Raw genomic sequence first — 21560 nt, 5'->3', positions numbered from 1 at the left:
TCAAAAGGCATGTCTTCATCAGTTTGGGTGCTATGACAAAAATACTGTAAACCAAGTGGCTTAAACAACAAACATTTATTTCTTATAGCTCTGGAGGCTGGAAGCTCGAGACCAGAATGCAGCTTCTTGCTGTGCCCTCACGTGGTAGTGGAGACAGAGAGCATCTCTGTGTCTCTTCTCATAAGGCACTAATTCCATCATCAGGGTTCCACCCTCATGACCAAATCACCTCCCACTGTCCCCACCTTCAAATACCGTCACATTGGGGGTTAGGTTTTTTTTGGTTTTTTTTAAGATACACATTTTTTTTTAAATTTTATTTTATTAAATTTATTGGGGTGACAATTGTTAGTAAAATTACATAGATTTCAGGTGTACAGTTCTGTATTACATCATCTATAAATCCCATTGTGTGTTCATCACCCAGAGTCAGTTCTCCTTCCATCACCATATATTCGATCCCCCTTACCCTCATCTCCCACCCCCCACCCCCCACCCCCCAGGGGTTAGGTTTTAACATGAATTTTGGGGAGTGAGGAACACAAATATTCAGTCCACAGCAAGGCAAATGCCAAAAAGTTTTTTTTTTCTTTCTGTTTTTCAATGCTGTATGGAAGCTCTGCTGTACATATGAGATCCCACAGTTATATTACAAAGCATCATTCAGGTGAGTATTTGAATAACTGTTATTGTATTCCTTCTGATCTAGTATTAAAATGCCTTCAAATAGATTTAAGGAATTACTCTTTAAGAAGATAGTGTTCAGAAAGAATTGCCAGTTGATTAAGTCATACTAGATAGTAGATTCTACCTCATAGAAAAACAAACTTCTTGAAGAGAAAGAGTTTAATTAAAGCAATATGTTTTCATGTTAATGCTGTTCTATAATTATGCTTTTAATTTCATAAAATTTTTATAATTAAAGGAGTTTAATAAAATTCATATTGATGTTTATGTTTAAATAATCAAAGAAGAGGTAGTGGAATGGGGAAAAAAATGCAGAGAGCCAGGGAGAGGACATTATTTAGAAAGGAAACTAAGATCTTGAGATCTGTCACTGTGGTTGCCAGAATTTGGGATGTGGTTGAGGGATGTGGCAGAGGATGAGGGAGAGAAAACCGAGAAGGACCCTAGAGGAGGGAGGGTAGAATAAGAGTACTGCACAGTGGCTTTATTTAATTTGTTTGTTTGGAGTAAATGGGCATTTACTTTACTCTTGGGCATTTTCTAGACCAAAAGACTTTCTAAAACTAAATGGAGATAATCAGATTAGGTGTTTTTTGTTTGTTTTGTTTTTGTTTTTAGCCTCCATCAAGGATGATTAACTATATATCTGCTTCTTACTCAAATTAGTCATTGTCTGGGTGGGTCCTGGATATACTAATGGAATGAGTGGAAAATCTGTTCTTGATTCTGAAGAGGATGTTTAAAATTCCTCTCTGCAGTTTTTCCAGAACACAAAGCATTTACAGATTGTTCAAGAAATAAGCTCCATTATTTCCTCCTAATACAAAGTCAGATGAACAAGGAATAGAAAACAAACAAGTAGATGACATTTGTTCTATTCTTGACTTTGGGCAAGATTTCCTTACCTATGGAAATGAAGTGTGTGAATTACTGATTTAGCAGGTTCCTTTCAGCAATACAATTTTTTATGTATCAAAGTTTTTTTCCAGGGAAATACATTATTTTTAATTGTTTTATTTTTAAAAAATAACTTCTTGAGGCGAAATTCCCATAACAGAAAGTTAACTATTTTAAAGTGAAAAGTTCAGTGACATTTAGTACGTTCACAATGTTGCATAGCCACCACCTATATCTAGCTCCAAAACATGTCTGTCACTCTAAAGTGAAATCCTGTACCTGTTAATCCATTTCTCCCTATTCCCGTCCTTCACCTCCTGGCAATCTGTAATTTGTCTCTGGATTTGTCCATTCTGAATATCTCATATAATTGGAGTTATGCAATATATGACTAAGTGACTTCTTTCACTTAGCACAACATGTTGAAGGCTCCTCTACATTTTACGATGTATCAGTCCTTCATTCCTTTTTATGGCTCATTAATATTCCATTGTATGTACATATACAAATTGTTTATCCATTCATGCAGTGGTTGAGGTTTGGGGGCTATTTTTACCTTTTGGCTATTGTGAATAGTGCTGCTATGAACATGCGTGTACATATACTGTTTATCTGTTTTCAATCCTTTTGGATATATATTTATATATATATATGTGTGTGTGTGTATGTGTGTGTGTGTGTATGTGTGTGTGTATGTATATCTCCAAATATATTTATATTTGCAAGGTCATATGGTAATTCTATGTTAACATTTTTAGGGACCACCAAACTGATTTCCATAGCTGCTGAACCATTTTATGTTCCCGCCATCAATGTAGTAATGTACAAGAGTTCCAATTTCTCCACATCCTTGCCAACACTAATTTTAAAAAAAATTATAGCCATCCTAGGAGGTGTAAAGTGGTGTCTCATTTTGGTTTAGACAACAATACATTATGAAGTTAATTTTTTTTGAAGTTAATTTTTTCACGTTAAATTTTAATAATAAAATCAGAGTTAATGAAGATGCCTGAAGCTTCTAGAACCCCCTCTCATCGGAATCTTATTGTTGTGGAATACCAGTTCCACAGGCCTTTATCAAGTTCACTAGAATCATGTTTAAAAACAAAATTTTATTTTATCACAGATGGTCAACTCTTTTGACTGGGTAGAATTAGAAATACAAAAGAGAACAATCAACAAGAGCCACCAGTTAATAGCACTCTAAAATACTACTTTTGCTTTCCACTGAGCTCAGTGCTTTATGCATTCATAAGGGAGAAGACTGACTAAAATGGCACATCTGAAATTACAATCTTTTTCTTTTTTTAAGAACGGGCTAGTCATACATTTGTAGGATAGGTTTCACCTGCTTAACATATGTTTGAGTAGATGATACCATATTGTAAAGGAAGACTGGAGTTAAATGATTTTAGACCATTTCTTAAGGAGTTTCAAGTTATAGCATATGCAGAGAGGTCTAAAAAAAGGAAGAAATAATTGATCCAATGAAAGCACAGAGGAATTAAGCTTAAAAACTAAACATGGAGGGAAAAAAATAGAAAGCATGATCTAAGATTATGAAAAGAACATGTTTAGATTTGATCTGTCCACAGTATCACATATTTCTCTCCAAGGATAGGAAATCTACTTAAGATACCTGACCTTTAAGTCTCTGAAAAACTATTATTAACTACACTGTGTAGGAGCTTGTTTTATCATTGGTTTTCCTTGAAGATAACATATGTTTACAAACCCAATCAGGCAATCTGTGATCATTTATATTGCCTTCAACCTTTAAGGCGCATGAAGTTACTACAGGAAGAATATTCTGGAATTGCTGTAGCCATCAGGAACAAATTAGAGAGAGGTGGTAGCATTGGGTGTTTGTTTCTGAGATATATTTCTCAAAATGAGATGAAGAATTTAACCTGCAAGAGGAAACACTTGGAATCACAAATGAATCAGAGTTACCAAATTTTTCACTTAAAATTGCCTTAATTCCTTGTAATTGGTGTCTGATTTCAAGACAGACATTTCACAGAGAAAATGTTATGAACTCTATTTTGGAAAATCATAGTCGTCATAGTCACACTTTTAAAGTCTATGTGTGGTCAAATTCTTTGAAGTTCTCTTTTCAGTTCCACATCTGCAGCACACTCTCCCATTTCTGGGCCTCTGCCTGGAGCATGTTCATGTACCACAACCTCAACTCATTGCTTTCCCCCTTTTCGTGGTTAGCTCTTGTTCTTTAAGGCTCTGCTTAAGCTCTTGCTCCTTAGGGAGGCCTCCTGTGGAGATAGAGTCCCAGAGAGCAGTTTCCAGGCTCTCAGTCTCACGTGGAAAGGTGCTGGCTTGGGTAGTAGATGGCCATCAGCTGTGACTAGTTGGCCATCAGCTGTAACCAGTTAGCCAGTTAGCCACTGATAAAACTTCCGTGGCTACACTGGTTAGTTGGTTAGTTAGTTGGTTGGCAGGCAGAGAAGAGGACGGCGGATTGCAGCTAGCAAGTGGGGTTGTTTGGCAGGCAGAGAAGTGGCCAGCAGTCTGTGGATCGTGTGTATCCTGCTTCCTGTGTCTCCAACCCAGCTGTCACTGACACTATAGTGGTATGAACCCCCCATCCATGGCTCCGTTGGTGTTCCTTTTTGGCCTCGCCATATCCTTCTTTCTTATGTGGGAAGCAGGACCAGAGACCCCGCATGACACCTCCCCTGAGCCCCTGGTTATGTAAGAGCTGGCATTCCATATATTTCTACTTTTGTAATACAGTACACCCTAGCTACTGTTTAATGCCCATCTTCCACAATAGACTGTAATTTCCACCCAGGCAGAACGTTTCCTTGTTCTCTTTATGTCATTCACACCTATCCCTGTCATAGTTCAAATTCTGCGTGATGTGGATCAGTGTTATTAGAAACCCATGTTGTCTTCTGGGGTCGCATATGTCGGTTGTGGGAAAATTGGTGGACATAGACGGATATTAGAGTCTGGTTTGCCATTGTTAGGGGAAAGAAAAGGATTAAGGAGGTTGCCAAACCTCTATGTTGCTGGTTTTATCTCCTGGAGATTGACGGGAGGGTCGTCAATGAGATTCTGCCTCTTGACCAGCCCTTCAAGTCACTGGGCATCTTGTGGAATCCAGGGGAGGAGTTATTGATCTTTGTCTGGGACAAGGTGCCCAGGCACTGCAGCTGGCTGCTCACAAGGACCGAACGTTTCACTAAGGCACATTCAGTGAGTGGTTTTGGATTTTCTGATTTTTGCCTGTTTCAGATTCTTTGAGAGACTATTCCTAGCACTCATTCCTTTATCAGAGAGTTTACGCCCTCTAGTGGTAAATGAAGTACAACAGTACCCATAGTACTCGTATTATTACATTATGTAAACCCTGTAGTGATGACGGGAGTGGTTGGTGCTTTTTGCCTAAATTCTGAAAGTGGTCTGTTGCAAGTATCTATACACTAATCCTTAAATTTAAGTCTAATGGATATGGGGTTCTCTTGCCTGAAAAGCATAAATTTGCAACGGGAAAATTTCATTAAATCATAGCTTGTTACAGTGGTTCTCAAATTTTGACGTGCAAAAGAGTCACCAGAGAAATTTGATTAAAATTCAAGTTCCCAGCCTCAGCTCCAAAAGCTCTAGTTCAGCAGGCTTTGTATATGGCTCAGGAATCTGCCCATTTAAAATGATCGTCTGGTGAAGTTGATCTGTGTAGCCTGTTCTTTGAGAAATGCTGACCTAATGGCTAAGAGTATGGGGTGTAGAACCAATCTCAAGTCCCACCTTTGCAGTAGTATGATGTTAGGTATATTCCTTAACCACTCACAGCCTCATCTGCTCCATCTGTAAATAGGCAGTAAGAATACCAAGTCCATAGGGCTGCTGTAAGATAAAATGAGATCCTGATACAAAGGGTTTTGTATAGGATTTGGTCATGATGCTTGCCAGCACATGCCAGCTCTTATTATCTGTAGTATTAATTCTAATTTGCTGAAGCAACAAGGCTGGAGAAGGCCAGGAGAAGCTGGGATTTTCTGGACCAAACAGACATTACATCTTAGGTGCCAAGATCTCTCTGCAGTGAGATCCTTCCATGGACAAAGACCTCTCACACCCAAGGACATCCAGTGGCTGCTGACCCCCACTCAGATGTTTGGACACAAGGGGACCAGCATCTCCCAGCTGGGGAGCTGCCAAGGATGCTAAACAGCCTGGGTTGCAAGGTGCTTTGAGACTAGGACCCTTAAGGGCAGTGAAGGTGTTTTCATACATCTTTGTACCTCCCAGGTCAGATAGGGAACAGAGAAGTTGGAGTTGGCAGTTCCTCTATATAATGGTATTAAGGGAACAACTTCTGTTTCTTCATCTGTAAAATGAGCATGATAATATTTTCCCCACATAGCTCCAAAGAACAAGTGAGTGAGGTTGTGTGTAAAACCCTTAGTATGATGATTGACACCAGTGGCCCTTGGAATGTGTTGTTATCTGTCTCATCCCTTCTGGTGTGAATATATCTGTAGTATCCTTTTCAGAGACAGATGTTAATCAGAAGGGAAATAAATGATCCAGATGTGTAGTGAGATGTTAGAGCAGTGTTTCTTAATTAAAAAAAAAAAAAAATCTATTCCCTCTGATAAACTTATAAGTCATACCGTCTGTTAATATGTTTATTAAGCTTAATATGTTGTATATATTAAAAATTATATATATGGGGGCAGACGGGTGGCTCAGTTGGTTAGAGAGTGAGCTCTGGGCAATGGGGCTGCCGGTTCGATTCCCACATGGGCCAGCAAGCTGTGCCCTCCACAACTAGAATGAAGTCAATGAGCTGCCACTAAGCTCCCGAGTGGCCAGATGGCTCAGATGGTTGGAGCGTGGGCTCTCAACCACAAGGTTGCCGGTTTGACTCCCACAAGGAATGGTGGGCTGCACCCCTTGCAACTAAGATTGAACATGGCACCTTGAACTGAGCTGCTGCCGAGCGGCTGAGCTCCTGGATGGCTCAGTTCGATTGTATGAATGTCTTGTGTATTTTTTAATTCTTTCCACTGACAACATTTAGTTGGAATTTCCCATGTTAATGTGATTCTACCCTTTCCTGGGAATCATATACATCTTAGGTGTGTCATGACCCAGCTTCACCACTAGAGAGAGCCATTCTGTAACAGGTGAGGTCAACCTAATGGAAATACGTGACAGCTGGGTGCTGATCAGAGCCCAAGCTTACAGGTTACAGGTAATATATTTCAGATTTATTAAAAAACACATAGGCAACGAGTCAGAGCTTTGGCTAGGAATGATTTGGAAAAGAACTGAAGGCATTATTCCACAAAACATTCACAGTTGTGTGCTAGAGGCAGAGAGCAGGGATGTGTTCTAGAAGCATTTGCGGTGGACAATGGATGGCCCGGCTTCGTCGTACTCCTGTTTGCTGATCCACATCTGCTGGAAGGTGGACAGAGAGGCCAGGATGGAGCCGCCGATCCAGACAGAGTATTTGCGCTCTGGAGGGGCAATAATCTGTCGGTCAGGATGAAAAAGAAGGGCCATTAGTGCACTAGGGCAGGGCCTGGATGGTCCAGATTTGGTGCAGCTGCCTGGGGTTTCAGCCTGGGCTGTTAGATCCCTAACCTGAACTCGAACCTTAACCCTGACCCAAGGGGTTGGGAATAGACTCTAGATTTAGAGATTCTTTAAGGAGCACATTTGTTTTTCTGGCTTCCTTTACAGAACCTATTCCAAAGCATCCGTGACACGTGCATTGCAGTCAGTCTACTGTTGCACAAGCTGAAAAGTTGCCTCCCAGTCCTGCATGGCCTCCCCCTCAGAGCCTTGATGATGTCTCTGATTTCCATAAGTGGGGCCTCAGAACTCAGCACAACATACTTCCTATACAAGCAACCGCCAGCATCTCCAATGAGAAGTATTGATTGGGCCAGAATTTATTGTACAAGTTTCTTCCACCTGATTAAGTCTACTGAGATTCACTGTTTAACACTGAGGGGCTCAGGGTCCCTTGTTGGGATGACCATTTCCCTGAGGTAGATCCCAGTTAGCTGCCTGACTGGCCTTTCCCACTGCACAGGCCTGACATGCAAGGGCGTGCTAATGCTTCTTCGATAAATGAATGATTTAGGCACAGAGAACAGTGAATTAGGTCAAGGTTCTTCTCCACCTGCAGCAACCCCCAAAATAGTCACAGTTGGGCACTTTCAAATTCCCCTCCAGACTTGGATATTTCGACCAACATACAAGGTGTTTCTGAAGCACCTTGGTGAAAGGGTTTAATTCCTGTTTATCCCTCAAGTTCTGGTTGAATATTTATTTTTAATACAAGTAGTTAACATTTACTGAGCACTTGCTATGTGCCGGGCACTATGCTAAGCATTTGTACTAACATGTATCATTCAATTCTCATAACCACTTTGAAGAGTAAGTATTAAATGACTCCCAGATTGCATATGAGGAAACAGACTGAGAGAGGTTAAGGAACTGGGTAGCTCACACTTGTTATGTACATGTCAGACCCTGTATTCAAACCCAGACCTCTCCCGGGTGTGTTGTTGTGATGGCTGCTTAGTTTTATTATGATTTAGATGTCACCTTTTTGTTTGGGGGATAATTTTAGATTTACAGAAAAGTTGTAAAGATAGTGCATAGAGTTCCCGTAGATCCCTCATCCATTTTCAGTTTCACTTCATGTCATCCTCTTAGTGTCCCAGATGTCTAATGGTTTTTCTCTTACTACACTGGAGCCCAAAATTACACATTCATTTCTATTCAAGAAGCCAAGTTTGGAGAACTAGGAACTACCCAACTCGAGCTACAGCCTCTCTCTATAATATACCCCCAACTTGTCAGTGAGCCCAGCAGCTCCTTTCACTTTCCCCCCTTCAGTGTGGGAGGAAGAGGGGGTAAGGCAGATCAGAGGGGTATCCAGGAAAGAGTTCTCAGAAAAGAGTCTCTCCTCTCACCCTGCGGTCCGTTAGAGCCTATAATGCAGAGAGACAGCATGCTTCAGTCTAGCTCTCTTACGTGACCTGCATACTCTTTCCAGAAAAAAAAAAAAAAAAAGAGAGAGAGAGAGACGGGAGGGCGAATATCAGAGAACTTGTTCAAATACGTCTTACATGTGTGAACTGCACCTGGACTGCCCCTTCTTCTGCTCCCTGTGATGAGTCAGAGGGCCCCAGCATGGCCTTCTGATTTCCCAGAATGATAATAGTTTTTGAGAAGTCACCCGACATATGTAAGGTTGCCTCCAAAGAATGATCTCCATTTAATCTGAGTTCCCTTGACTGGAACTCAAAACTCACACAATACAGGGGTCCTGAGTGGCTCAGGGACTGAGCTTGGTCCTCCCTGAATCATGCTGTGCTTTGGAACACCTGTATCAAAAGGTGTGCCAGACAGAGAGCTGAAGATAAAATTCTCCTTCCTGGCCACTGAGCTGTGATCACGTTTAGTAGTGGAAGAAGAGTAGACACTATTGAATCTACAGGTTTAAACCTCATCAGAAATATGTTTGGCTTATCTGTTTTTTTTGTGTGTGTGTGTTTTTTTTTATGTTTTACACATGAGATGCACTATTTTTATGATGAAAGAGAACATCAGAATATATATTTTAAATAGATAGGGGCACCTGGGCAGCTTTGTTGACCTCTATTGCAGCTGCTAAAAGTACCCGATAGACAAGGATACTTATACCGTGCTTCCCCAAAAATAAGACCTCACCGGAAAATAAGCCCTAACATGATTTTTCAGGATGACATCCCCTGAACATAAGCCCTAATGCATCTTTTGGAGCAAAAATTAATATAAAATCCGGTCTTATTTTTGGCGAAATGCGGTAGATCAGATTTTGGACAAAATAATTCAGTTTCTATTGTAAAGTGGATTGATTTATATCCTGTAAAGTCTGGAACTTGTGCACTTGGACACACTGCCTACGCTTAGAACCTGTGAGCATGTGTGACCAAGATGTGTCCTCTGAAGAGTTCTTCAAGTCTGGTGATCGGCTTGGCCCACCAGCAGCACAGCCATAGGGTCTGTCACGGAACTGTACCTTGATCTTCATGGTGCTGGGTGCTAGGGCTGTGATCTCCTTCTGCATGCGGTCAGCAATGCCGGGGTACATGGTGGTGCCCCCGGAGAGGACATTGTTAGCGTAGAGGTCCTTCCTGATGTCAATATCACACTTCATGATGCTGTTGTAGGTGGTTTCATGGATGCCAGCAGACTCCATCCCTGGAAAAGAGACACAGGCCATGGTCCTTGGGTGGTGAGTAAAACCCAGGTCAGATATGGAAAACCTGTGTGAGCAACTGGGAGGTCGTACACTGAACTGAAGTTAGGTAGGCAAAATACTCTAGAACCCACCCATCTCAGAGACTAAAAGGTCCTTGTACCTCCTCATGTCCTCCCACCTCTTGTCCAGTGAGGAAGCCCTGCTGTAGCATCTCCAGGGCGTGGGGAGCGACAACATCACATCCCTGATCTTTAACAGACTCACTACTATGTATCATTCAAATCAGGGGCAAAGCCTTCGGACTCCCTCCAGAAGGTCTCACGCTGAGCCAATGCCATAGCCATTGCTCAGAACTCTCCCAAGTCTCTCCCTGGCTGCTGCCTTGTTCTCACCCCTCAAAGCTTAATGGTGCTGAATCATCAGACAAGTGCTTCATGCTATTTGGACAAAGACTCATTTTTCTTCATTCTTAATACTTTTTTGTCTGAACTCGGGAAAGTAGAACTAAGACTCAAACCCAGGCTCACCCATCCCAGAACCCGCACTCTAAACAACTATGCTAACCCTTCTCCCAAGGTCAGTGCTAATGTCGGAACAGACTCTTCCACTTTTCTCTCCCTTGCCATTCCCAAACTCTTCGCATTAGCACACCCGTCCCATCCGTCCGGTGGCTCCACTGTGTCCTGAGCACACAATATTTGCCTCACCATATATGAAGACTGCTTCTGGCTTGACTACAATGTCATATTGTAGTGTTTTCTTAGCACAAAAAACTTCTTTCCTGGCCTCCTTAATAAGTCTTCTCACCTTTAATATGTGACCCTCTTTCCCTTGCCCTAGTTTAGAAATGTGTTTGGCCATGTGTCCCCATCACATATTCCCACATGCAGAAGGGTGTTGGTAGCCAAGGGCTGGCTGGATAGGGGAGGATAGGGAGATCTCCCCTTCCCAGGACGTGACGCTGTTGCCTACCGATGAAGGATGGCTGGAACAGGGTCTCCGGGCAGCGGAAGCGCTCATTCCCAATGGTGATCACCTGCCCATCAGGCAGCTCATAGCTCTTCTCAAGGGAGGAGGAGGACGCAGCAGTGGCCATCTCATTTTCAAAGTCCAGAGCTACATAACACAGTTTCTCCTTGATGTCCCGGACAATCTCACGCTCAGCTGTCAAGATACAAACATTCAGGTTTTCACGGGTGGTAAAACTCCAATCCACCTGCCCTATTTTAGTCTCTCTCACAATACAGCTTCCTTCCAAAAAGTACATTCAATATTCTGCAACCAGCAAGATGGTAATTAAATTAGGGGTCCATGAAAGAACCACTTCTGTTCCTAACAGAATGCTTCACATATAGTAGACCTGGAGTAATTATTGCCTGGAAAAAACATGACAGGGATAAAATGAGCTAGCCAAAGAAAGGCACAGAGCAGGAAATCCTTGTGTACATTTTGTTTTACAGGATTAACTAAACACTCTCTGTTATAATAGTTTTATATTGGATTTTCAGTTGACCTGGAAGTCTTATACCGAAGCAGCCCCTTTTGGGTCCCCCAGTTTTAAAAAAGCTCCAGAGATCCATGTTGCCTGGCCCAGGTAGATTCCAGCTCAAACCCTTGGCATATTCATTGTCTTCCCAAGAGAGGCAGGCCCTCGCTCATGACCAGTCCTAGCCTAGGAGGCTCCAGTGCATTCTGAAGGAGGTCCGGGAGTCCGGGAGAGTGGGCAGGCAGATACCTTTCAGTCTCCTGCACTCTCAAGTTCTAAGCTATTGGTTCCATCTGGTCTCTGGGAACCTTTGGAGTATCTGGGGTTCTTTCTGGGGTGCAGAGACAGGAACAGAATTAATTCAACTCTCTACTCCAAAAAGAGACTTCAACATCTTCAGGGCTCAAATTTGGAGTCTAGAGCAGGGGTGTCCAAACTGTGGCCCGGGGGCCAACTGCGGCCCGCAATCCATTTTTAATTGGCCCGCAGAAAATTCTAAAAATATACTTAGTTTACTTAAATAAACTAGGTGAGGCAATACGTACTTCACCTCGAGTGAGTGACATGGCTATTTGTGTATTTTACTGCATATGGCCCTTGGTAAAAAACGTTGAAAAAAGTTTGGACACCCCTGGTCTAGAACATTAGCCTCAGGAGTTTCCAGAAACCTAAACATTTGGATGATAGCAAACTGGTGATGGGAGAGCAGACATGAGGGCCAAGGGCACTGAGGACATCCCAATGTCTGTAGTAACAGCTGACTCTGTCTCTTGTGGGTGAAAGTCCAAAGACATATCACTTCCTGCTGGATTGGTATTAATACTGGCTAGTAATTATTGCATGCTTACTCTGTGCTGGATATTCTATGCACCTTATTTAATACAACAGTCATTTAAGACATGGCCCATGATTACACCCATTTTACAGATGAAGAGACTATGGCTAGCAAGGTAGGAAAACTTGTCCAAGGTCACACAGCTAGTGAGTGGCAGTACTGGGAACCAAGCCCTATCTAGATGTCTCCAAAGTCTCTGCCCTCTTTTCTATTTGGGAATGGAGGGAATTAAAAATGTTCAAATACTAACTCTGACTAGCTCATCATACTATATGGTTATGACTGATCTTCTCCAGGAAACGGTATCATCATTTGGCACTTTCACATAGCAAAATTAGCTGTGCTTCGCCCTGGGCACTGGGTCAGCAGGGCTTGCCATGTGCAAGGCTCCCTCCCATCATTTCTTTGGATAGTCACTGTGGTCCTGTAAGTTACTGGAAAGAACACACCGTCCCTACACCCTCTTCCCTTTATCTCCTGCAGGCCTCACCGGTCGTCACAAAGGAATAGCCACGCTCCGTCAGGATCTTCATGAGGTAGTCGGTGAGATCTCGGCCAGCCAGATCCAGACGCATAATGGCGTGGGGCAGGGCATAGCCCTCGTAGATGGGCACGTTGTGGGTGACACCATCACCAGAGTCCAGCACAATGCCTGGGGGACAATGAGGCAGGATACAAGTCACCACGGCAGCTGGCATGTGGTTAGTTGCGGGTTTAGTAGAAGGGGACTTCCTAAGCCTCTTATTTGAAAGGAGGAAAGAAGGCATTTGGTATGATAGGAGAGGGCTTTGGGAAAAGAAAACAGGAAGAGAGAAATAATAGAACAAGTCCTGCTGGAAATACAAGTTGAAGGGCTCAGTTTTAAAGGTGAGAAGAAGACCTTTCAGGGCTGGGATTAGCTCTGTCATTTCTAACTAACCCCCAATCAGTCACAACCCATGTGTTTATAACCATCAAATCCTGTAACTAATGGTATATACAGTTCAGGCTCCCATTCCTCCAAGGTACCTACCAGTTGTACGTCCAGAGGCGTAGAGGGACAGCACCGCCTGAATAGCCACATACATGGCTGGGACATTGAAAGTCTCAAACATAATCTGCAAAGCAATCCAAAGAGCTAAGTTAGTGATGCTGCCAGTCTTACCAAGAATGTTCAAGAAAGTGCCCTCTTCTTGATGAGAACAGATTTTGACCTCTCCCGTATAAGGAAAGGGACCTTTTAAACCTGAAGCTCAGACTAGTTGGAATTAGCCCAGTTCTGTGGTTTGTCTGAGGTTTCATTTAATTGGGTCCACTTTTTTTATGTAGTTTTTGGGTCAATCCTAGCTCCAGAATCTGAGGCCACTCTAGCGACAGTGGAAGGAGCCCTGATTCCTGGGAAATGAAAACTTCCAGCAGGTAACAGAGGACCACATACGATTGCCAATACCCTAGCTCATGTAGTCCAGGGAAAAGATTAGAGCCAGAGCCCCTCCAGGTCACTTGTGAGAAGTTTGTGCACAACGAGATACCCATGAGCCTCCATTTCTCCATCTGCAAAACCCTCTTGGGGCTATCTATTCACCAGAATGTCTGACATCATTTGTTAGAGAGCCGTAATTCCCAACTGTATTGTTTGCCTTCATACTATTCACAGGAACAATAATGCCCATCAGACACATTTCTTGCTACATGGAGCAACTCCTAGGTGCACACATGTTCACCCTTAGAGAATAAAATGCTTGTGTGTTGGTGTCAGGACCAAGAGCTCTTCTGAGGAAAAGGCCCTGCATGAATTACTCTCCAAGGCCAAAAGATCATGGGTAAATTCCAGGCTCTGCCATTTCTAGCTGTGGGACCTTGGGACAAGCACGTAATGGATTTGAGCTTTGATTTCTTCGTTTACATAACCCAGGTAATAATGGGTCCTTCTTCACATTTTTAAGATTTAAAGAGACAGTGCATATAAAGTGCTTGGCGTAGTGCTTAACCCCAGCAAGCATGAAATTGATATTGGATGTTTTTATTGGAGAGCTCATCCAAACCGGAAACCTTGTCTGGCTGGTGGAAGGATGATTTCCTGCTAGAAGGTCTTTGAGTGCCAGACAAGTCACCGTAACAACAATAATAGCTATTCTTTATTTGTTGAATGTTTATTATACCAGGCACTATGCCACATATGTAATATTTTGCCACATTAATCTTCACATCAATCCTTTGAAAAATGATAGTACTAATATTATTCCCAAGATAGAGACAGGGACACTGAGGCTCTAAGACATTAAGTGGATTATGTAAGGTCGTATAGCTAATAAGTGACAGATCCAGTTCTCAAACCTAGACCTGTCAGACTTCAGAACCAGAATTACAGACTGTACATTATCCTGCGTTTTGAAATGACTTCTCCTTAGTAGTTCTAACCTAAACACATTGCTTTTTCAACTTAATCTTTTAAAGGCCCTATTGCTCATGGAGGTCAAAGAGGGTAGTTCCTGCGGTAAGAATATGAGTGCTATGGGGATGTTCCTGTTCTTTCGACTCCCCAAGTTCCTGGAAAGTTGTCAGTCTGCGAGTGGACTGCTGGGGTGGGCCATCTCTCTACTCTCCTGCACAGCCTCATCCAAACAGGACTTTTCCAACCCAAAGTCCTGGGTCCTGGAGTGGGTATTTACCTGGGTCATTTTCTCCCGGTTGGCCTTGGGGTTCAGGGGCGCCTCGGTGAGCAAGGTTGGATGCTCTTCAGGGGCAACACGAAGTTCATTGTAGAAAGAGTGGTGCCAGATCTAGCGGGGGTAGGGGGTGGAGAAGAAACACAATGATGTAATGCCATGGGGACACTGCCAACCCCAAAAAAGGACCAGAATGAGCTAAATGAAACTAGAAGCAAATAAAATGTGTCTACATTTTTACTGATGCAGAGACTGAAGTTCTAAGATTGTGAGTAACTTACCCAAGGATTCACATCTAGTAGATGAATGAACAAAAACCCAGAGCCAGCTCTGTGAGGCACGATGGTGCAGTGATTAATAGCACAGGCTCTGGAGTCAAATGAGTTTGACTGAGTTCAAATCCCACCTCAACCAGTTCTTGGTTGTGTGGGCTTAGGTGAATTTGGATGCTTCTCAGCTTGAATCTCACCATGGATAAGAAGAAGATAATTAGTATGTCTTTGTGAGAATTAAAGTAACCCTGGAGTTACTATTTAGCCCAGTGCCTGATCCAGAGTAAATATTATTCAAGTATGATTCAGTTAAGTAAAAGGACAAATGAATGCATGAATGAAACTGACCTGAAAACCCAGTTCCCATTTTTCATACTTTTAAGGAAATTTCCTTTGGCAGTGTATGTTAAGAAGAGGACAGGGCACCCCGCTTCCTGCCTCCATTCCCTCCATCCCCTTCTTTTCTCACCAGGGCTGGGAGAAGCCTGCTTCCATCAGCTCACTCTAGATCTTCCATTCACGGCCACACATTTGGCCTTCAGGTGAGCCAGTTATTGTCCCTAGTAGTAGCATGATGTTTGAATCAGTGGCCACGGGAATTATGCAGCCTGAGGGCTCAGTCTACAGTGAACCTCCCATACCTTTTCCATGTCATCCCAGTTGGTGATGATGCCGTGTTCTATTGGGTACTTCAAGGTCAGGATGCCTCTTTTGCTTTGTGCTTCATCACCCACGTAGCTGTCTTTTTGTCCCATTCCCACCATTACTCCCTAAAAAGATCCAACACATAACAAGTCAACTTCTTCCAGACCTTATGAATTGATTACAGTCCAATCACAAAGGGTTACATTATTGCAAGACAGAGTTCCTCTTTTGGTACCAACAGCAATATGCTGAGTCTTATGGTCACTATGTTCTTAAGCAATGCCCCTCAGATGATTGGAAATAGGCCCAAATTGGCATCCAGATGACAGAGGACCCTGTGGGTAATGCACCTTCACATGTGTGTTGTATTTTGTGTGTTCCTAGGTGATGTCTGTTATGGCAGAGATTGTGTTGGTCTGGTTCTCCACTATAACAAATTGCCTGGCACATATTTGTCACTCAACAATTATTTGTTGAATGAATGTATGAAAGTTTACATGTACGTTAAATGGCATTTTACCTCTTATAAATCCCTTAAATTATACTTGGAAAGCTGTTGCCTCCTCAAGAGTGTGTGAATATGATTTTCTAACCATTATGAGCAAAAGCATTATATCAACAAATGACCACTCAGTGCTTAATTTCTGATGGATAAATCCATACCAATCAACATCAAGGTATCTGTCAGATGTATTTTTTAAATCATTAAGGTGAAAGTTAAAAGAAAAGAAAGAATTCTCATTACTGGAATTTTAATTTTAATTGCATTAGAGTGACTATTCTAGAATTGCAAAACAGTCATGGCTACAATAGAGCTGTACGTAAATAGTGGTTTATGCATAATTGTACACTATTGTACACAGTTCAATGAAGAGACAGAGTTCATTCATTGGGCAAGTATTCTATTATTTGTTCTTACGAATATATGCCAAGCTGAGAGCCGTAAATATTAATCAGATAGGCTCAATGAGCAAAATACATTTCTGATGTGAAGGAGAATTTCTGAGGTGAAATTTTCAGTTTTTACCATGTATCTGCCACCAACACTTTGTTTATACATAAAGTTCTGTAAAATTACCATGTGGCTGTCCCGATATATCTTGTTGATAGCTAGCGGTAAGTAAAATTACATTTGGTAAAAATGCTTACTCTCATCTAACATCAAGCTCTTTGAGAATGAATGATGTGGGTTCTCAGTTTCGTTTCTCCCCAAAGAGTAGGTATGATATACATCTGGTAACTCATAAGTGTTTCTGATGATGACGATGATTACATTTAGATGAAAAGAACTCAGGAAAAAGGGACAGATATATCTGATAGACACCCACCAGATAATCTGTCTACAATGTATATGAAATTGGCACTTATCCCTGGATATTAATCATCAGAGATGTATTTTTAGCAAGGTTACATCATTTCTGGACAGAGAGAAGCAGTAGCCAGTCTTTGGATAACCATAGACCCACAGACATAGAGGTACCTATCCCATAGCCCTGTTTCTCTCTGTTCCAAACAGAATTTTGCTCACCTGGTGTCTGGGACGTCCCACAATTGATGGGAAAACAGCCCGGGGAGCATCATCCCCAGCAAAGCCAGCCTTACAGAGCCCAGAGCCATTGTCACACACCAGGGCAGTGCTGTCCTCTTCTTCACACATCTTGGCTGGAGCTACTTCACACAGTCCTGCAGGGAACAGGGAGGAAGCCACCCCAGCTGTAATCCAGCAATCATGACACTCACCTGGCCACTCTCACCTTCCAGACTGGGCTTGGGACCCCAGAGCTCTCTCAGCTGACCCTTGTCTAGCACAGCATTTATTTCCAAGTACTTTAACTAAACTGGAAACTTTTTATAAGCCCAAACTCTGACTTCCATGTTTATACAACTGGCCTCTAGCACAGTGGCTGGCATATCACATGTGCTCATAAGCATTTTCAAGATTGACTAAGTGAGCAAATGAATGAACAACTGAAGAGCACAGATGAAAATATTAGACAATGAGATCAGATCTTCACACGGACAGGTCACTTGTCATAGGTTAAAGAACTGTCTGGAATTTGCAGTCAGTATCCACCCAACCTCACATTTTTCTACATATGTTATAACTTTAAAAATTTTTTTCAACCAGTAGATTTTGAGGGATGGGCAACATGTAAAAAATATGGAAATGTTGAAAGGCTGAAATGTTTAATGGAACATGCTTACAAGAAAAATCTCTTTTGGATCCTGAGAACTTTTATTTTACCCTTGGTAAAACATTAGAACCAATCAAACTTTCTAAGAAAATGCTTTAAATTTCAGTGGCTATAGTTATTCTCCATGAATGAAAAGCACTGTTAATCTGTAAATCCAACAAGCCAGGGTAAGTCCGATAAATTACACATCATGCAGTAGAATACTTTGCTGCCATTAAGGAAGATAAATAAAAGGATAAGCTACAAGTATATTCTTATGTAAGAGTAACAGGTTAGAGAAAGTCACATTGTATGGTCTCATTAAAATGTATTTTTATACATTGTAAAAGGAGTAATCATATTTACCAAGATGCTGATGGGGGTTATTTTGAAATGGTGGGTTTTGTAGTTGTTTTTACTTATCTTCCCCAGGGTTTGTAATGTTTTCTAAGTCAAGCATGTATTCATTTAGTAATGAAACAACATTTTAAGTATCCCACTCTTACGCTTAGATTCTGTAACAAAATTTGAAAGGCTGGAGCAAAAGTAACAACTTATAGATTTGGGAAATTGAAGTCCTATTAGAAAATATTTTCACCAATACACTTATTTTTAAAAATGAGAAAACCCAAGCGAAGTGATGTGCTCAAAGGCACATAGGGAATTAGAGGGAGAGCTGCACCAGGGACCAGCTCAGATTCCCATCCATTTCCCCAAGCAGAATTAGGTGGAAATAATTCTGTAAAGAGAGGGACACCCCAAGTTCTTTGCATGACTTTGAGATCTTAGAATTTTAAGTTGAGGAAGATTCTTCTAAATTGGTGAACCCATTGCACACAGAGACATAGATATAAAAGGCAACTCTTTTAAGGAAATTTCTGGGAAGTAAGAAAGGAAAACAAAGCTATTACAGTTGGAGTTCTGCCCGACGATTCCCATGAAACCAATGCTGCATCTTTCCAAATGCCTAGAACTTCCAGAGCAGAGCTTCATGTTGCATGACCCTCCGTGAAGAACATGAACATCAATTGAGATGATATATTTTTAAATCCAGGGCATATACTATTATCCCCAACTGACAAAAATGGAAACCAAGACTCAAGGAGTTGAAGCGACTAGCCCAGGATCACAAACCTGGCAGAGTTAGGACAATGGAGATTACAGAGCACGGTAATCAGAAGCTTGCACTCAAGTCAGACTGCCTGGTTTTGGATCCAGGTTTCACCACTTAGAAGCTGTGTGACGTTGTAAATTATTTAACTTCTCTAAATCACCATTTCTTTATCTATACAACAGCAATGATATTGGTACATGGAGTTCTTATGGGGATTAGATTTTTTGAAAGCATTTAAAATAATTTATGGAGGCATATACATTTTGAGTTCTCCATAAACATTTGTTTTTAAATGATTATGGTGAATATAATGATGTACTTATCATTTTGCAGATCTTTTTATTGCTGGTCTTCGCTTTCTTTCCACACTGCCTCCAGGCTTGGGGTGGCAGCCCTCACCTTGTGGATTCCACTTGTGAGAATGGAACTGGGCCTTGTAAATGGCTTGCCCTGTCCTTTCTCACCCTTCCCTCCCCTTTCCAGATACTGCATTATGTGGGGCATTCCTGTGATTTGGCTTCCATCCTAGCAGCTTAAGAAGCTAGAAGAGAGGTGAGATTTGAATGCAAGGGAGACAAGACAGAGCAGCAGTAAGAGTCCGAGGCATGTGTCAGAGGCAGCTGGCCCCAGGATCACAGGCTCTCTGTGGATTTGCTGAGCAGATTTTCCAAACCAAAAGTAAGAGCTGAAAACAGGATAAAATATTTGGAATAGGACACTCGGAAAATGTGCCGGGATGTTCACCATAAATGTCCTTAACAAGTCTATTGATGGGCAGGGAGGATTTGGGGGAGAATTTGAATATACTGCAGAAAGAGTAGGCATACGCTAGCATGCAGAAAAATAAATCTCAAAATTCAGTAAGTATACTTTTATTTGGCAAAAAAAAAATGTCCAGAAGGGATTTTGTCATCTCTAAAATAAGCACTGTCATTATAGAAGAAGTCTCTGTGTCCCCGGAAAGGAGTTGGCTCAGTGGTTCACAACTGTTATCTAACCTGCATGAGCAGCTCAGTTTGGAGCAAAGCATTTCCTAATTAGGTAAAACGCACTCAAATGTCTGCTTTTGGAACTGCACCCGGGTCAGGGGTTTTGCTCCAACCGACTAGAGTGCATCTTGTGCCAAAAATGAGTAGTTAGTGGGAGGAGAGGGGGGGAGAAGAATGTTGTAGTTTCCAGTTCCATTGGTCTTGAAACACAAACCATATTTAGTCATGAATCACAAAATAGAAGGAAAAATCTCTGCGTGAAAACTCTAGTTTCAGGCTGAAGCTGCCAAGCCCTGATTTACATCGAAGTTCAGCCTGGGGTGGCAGGGCTGGCTCCACAGTCCCACTGGCCTCATCAGGCTGAGAGAAATGCAAACCAGACACCCAGTAGGCTGAGACACAAACAGCTGTCAGATCCTCGCTCTGCTCCCTCCCTCTTTGTTCTCAGAGAAAGATTCAGTTGGTTTCCAGCTGCAGTCTGCTGCACAGGACCCAGTGACCAACCGCAACCCACATCCTAAAGCACAAGCTCACTGAGGCACTCACGCTACATGCCTTTCCCACAGAAGACTACCAATTAGAGCCAGAGGCACCCAGAAGCAAATATACAACTAGCCAATACTAAAGACTTGGTCTGTTCCCTTCTAAAATCCACTGCCAGACATCTTCACTGCACCAAAAATATACTCCAATGAAGAACCTCCACACCAAATCTGAATCCCAAATACTGGAGTTTCCAGTGTGTAAATATTTTTAAAAAAAAACCAAAAAACTAACTTAAGCAAATTATAACAGTGCAAACAACTAAACTGCATCCTTGACGTATGCTATAAGATCTGGGCTGTTGGTTTAGTATAAACAGATTTTACAGGTGACGCAGATTTCATACCATCTTCCTCTCCCTCTCCTCCCCCACACCAAACTGCTTCCTAGCTGTCTTTTTAATGTTAGATAATTCAAGCCAAAAGCTACAATCATTTTAGTAGTACACTTTTCACTCAAAAGTTTCAGAGTGCATGAACCCAGGCAAATCCTTTCAGATATCTGATGATACTGGGTAAAATCAGAGCCTCTGGAATCTGTAAGTCATATCCCTGGGCAGTGCTACTTACCCTGACAGTGCTGGCTGGGCTTCTCCACTCTAGGTGGTGTTCAGGGAATCTGAAAGCTGAAGAGTTGGTTATATAGCCCCTTGGCCTGTTCCCCTCCCACTTGCTTCCCAAACAAGGAACAAAGACAGACTTGAGCCCTGCGTTCAGTCTAACACAACCATATAGGGACCTCAGCACAAAACTCTCTAATCTGGGTGGCCAGAGGCCTGGGTCTCTTCCACTGCATTCCACAGCTCTGCTCATGAAATGGGAGGCAGTTCAGCTGCCCGTGGGAGATAAACACCCCAAGCCTTCAGAACAACTGTCGAACCCGCCCAGAGATACTGCCCGGGTGTAAGGGGTCAGAGAGAGGCACGGATTTGCACATTCCTCAGAAGAAGCCAACCTGTTGTCCCTCTGGCATTTCAGGGCAGTTTCTAATGAGCCAAGAACAGAAAGAAGCAGCCTTTTAAGAACTCTCCAACAAAG

The 21560-nt window shown here is 42.2% G+C and overlaps 1 protein-coding gene across 1 annotated transcript; it reads right to left on the bottom strand.

Moving 5' to 3' along the window:
* Nucleotides 1–6799: 6799 nt before the first annotated feature.
* ACTA2 (actin alpha 2, smooth muscle) lies at nucleotides 6800–21227 on the bottom strand. The gene is made up of 9 exons (XM_019738978.2): nucleotides 21093–21227; nucleotides 17232–17386; nucleotides 15700–15828; nucleotides 14790–14900; nucleotides 13151–13235; nucleotides 12629–12790; nucleotides 10790–10981; nucleotides 9635–9816; nucleotides 6800–7089 (listed from the first exon to the last, which is right to left on the bottom strand). Exons 2-9 carry the CDS (start codon nucleotides 17358–17360, stop codon nucleotides 6946–6948), a joined length of 1134 nt encoding a protein of 377 aa, XP_019594537.1. The 5' UTR covers nucleotides 17361–17386; nucleotides 21093–21227; the 3' UTR covers nucleotides 6800–6945.
* Between the last annotated feature and the right edge of the window lie 333 nt (nucleotides 21228–21560).

Source organism: Rhinolophus sinicus, linkage group LG07, assembly GCF_036562045.2.
Source record: "Rhinolophus sinicus isolate RSC01 linkage group LG07, ASM3656204v1, whole genome shotgun sequence".
In the NCBI taxonomy this organism is placed as follows: Eukaryota; Metazoa; Chordata; class Mammalia; order Chiroptera; family Rhinolophidae; genus Rhinolophus; species Rhinolophus sinicus.
Note: the sequence above shows the minus strand (reverse complement) of the source record. Positions and strands in the feature narration are given on the sequence as shown.

Bases quoted from the DNA above. Each gene is read 5' to 3' on its own strand.
- ACTA2 (XM_019738978.2), bottom strand. From the start codon at position 17,360: ATGTGTGAAGAAGAGGACAGCACTGCCCTGGTGTGTGACAATGGCTCT. The intron at 13,236-14,789 runs GTAAATACCCAC...ATTGCTTTGCAG, and splicing joins ACCGGGAGAAAATGACCCAG to ATTATGTTTGAGACTTTCAA. The intron at 10,982-12,628 runs GTGAGGCCTGCA...GTATCTTGACAG, and splicing joins CTATTCCTTTGTGACGACCG to CTGAGCGTGAGATTGTCCGG.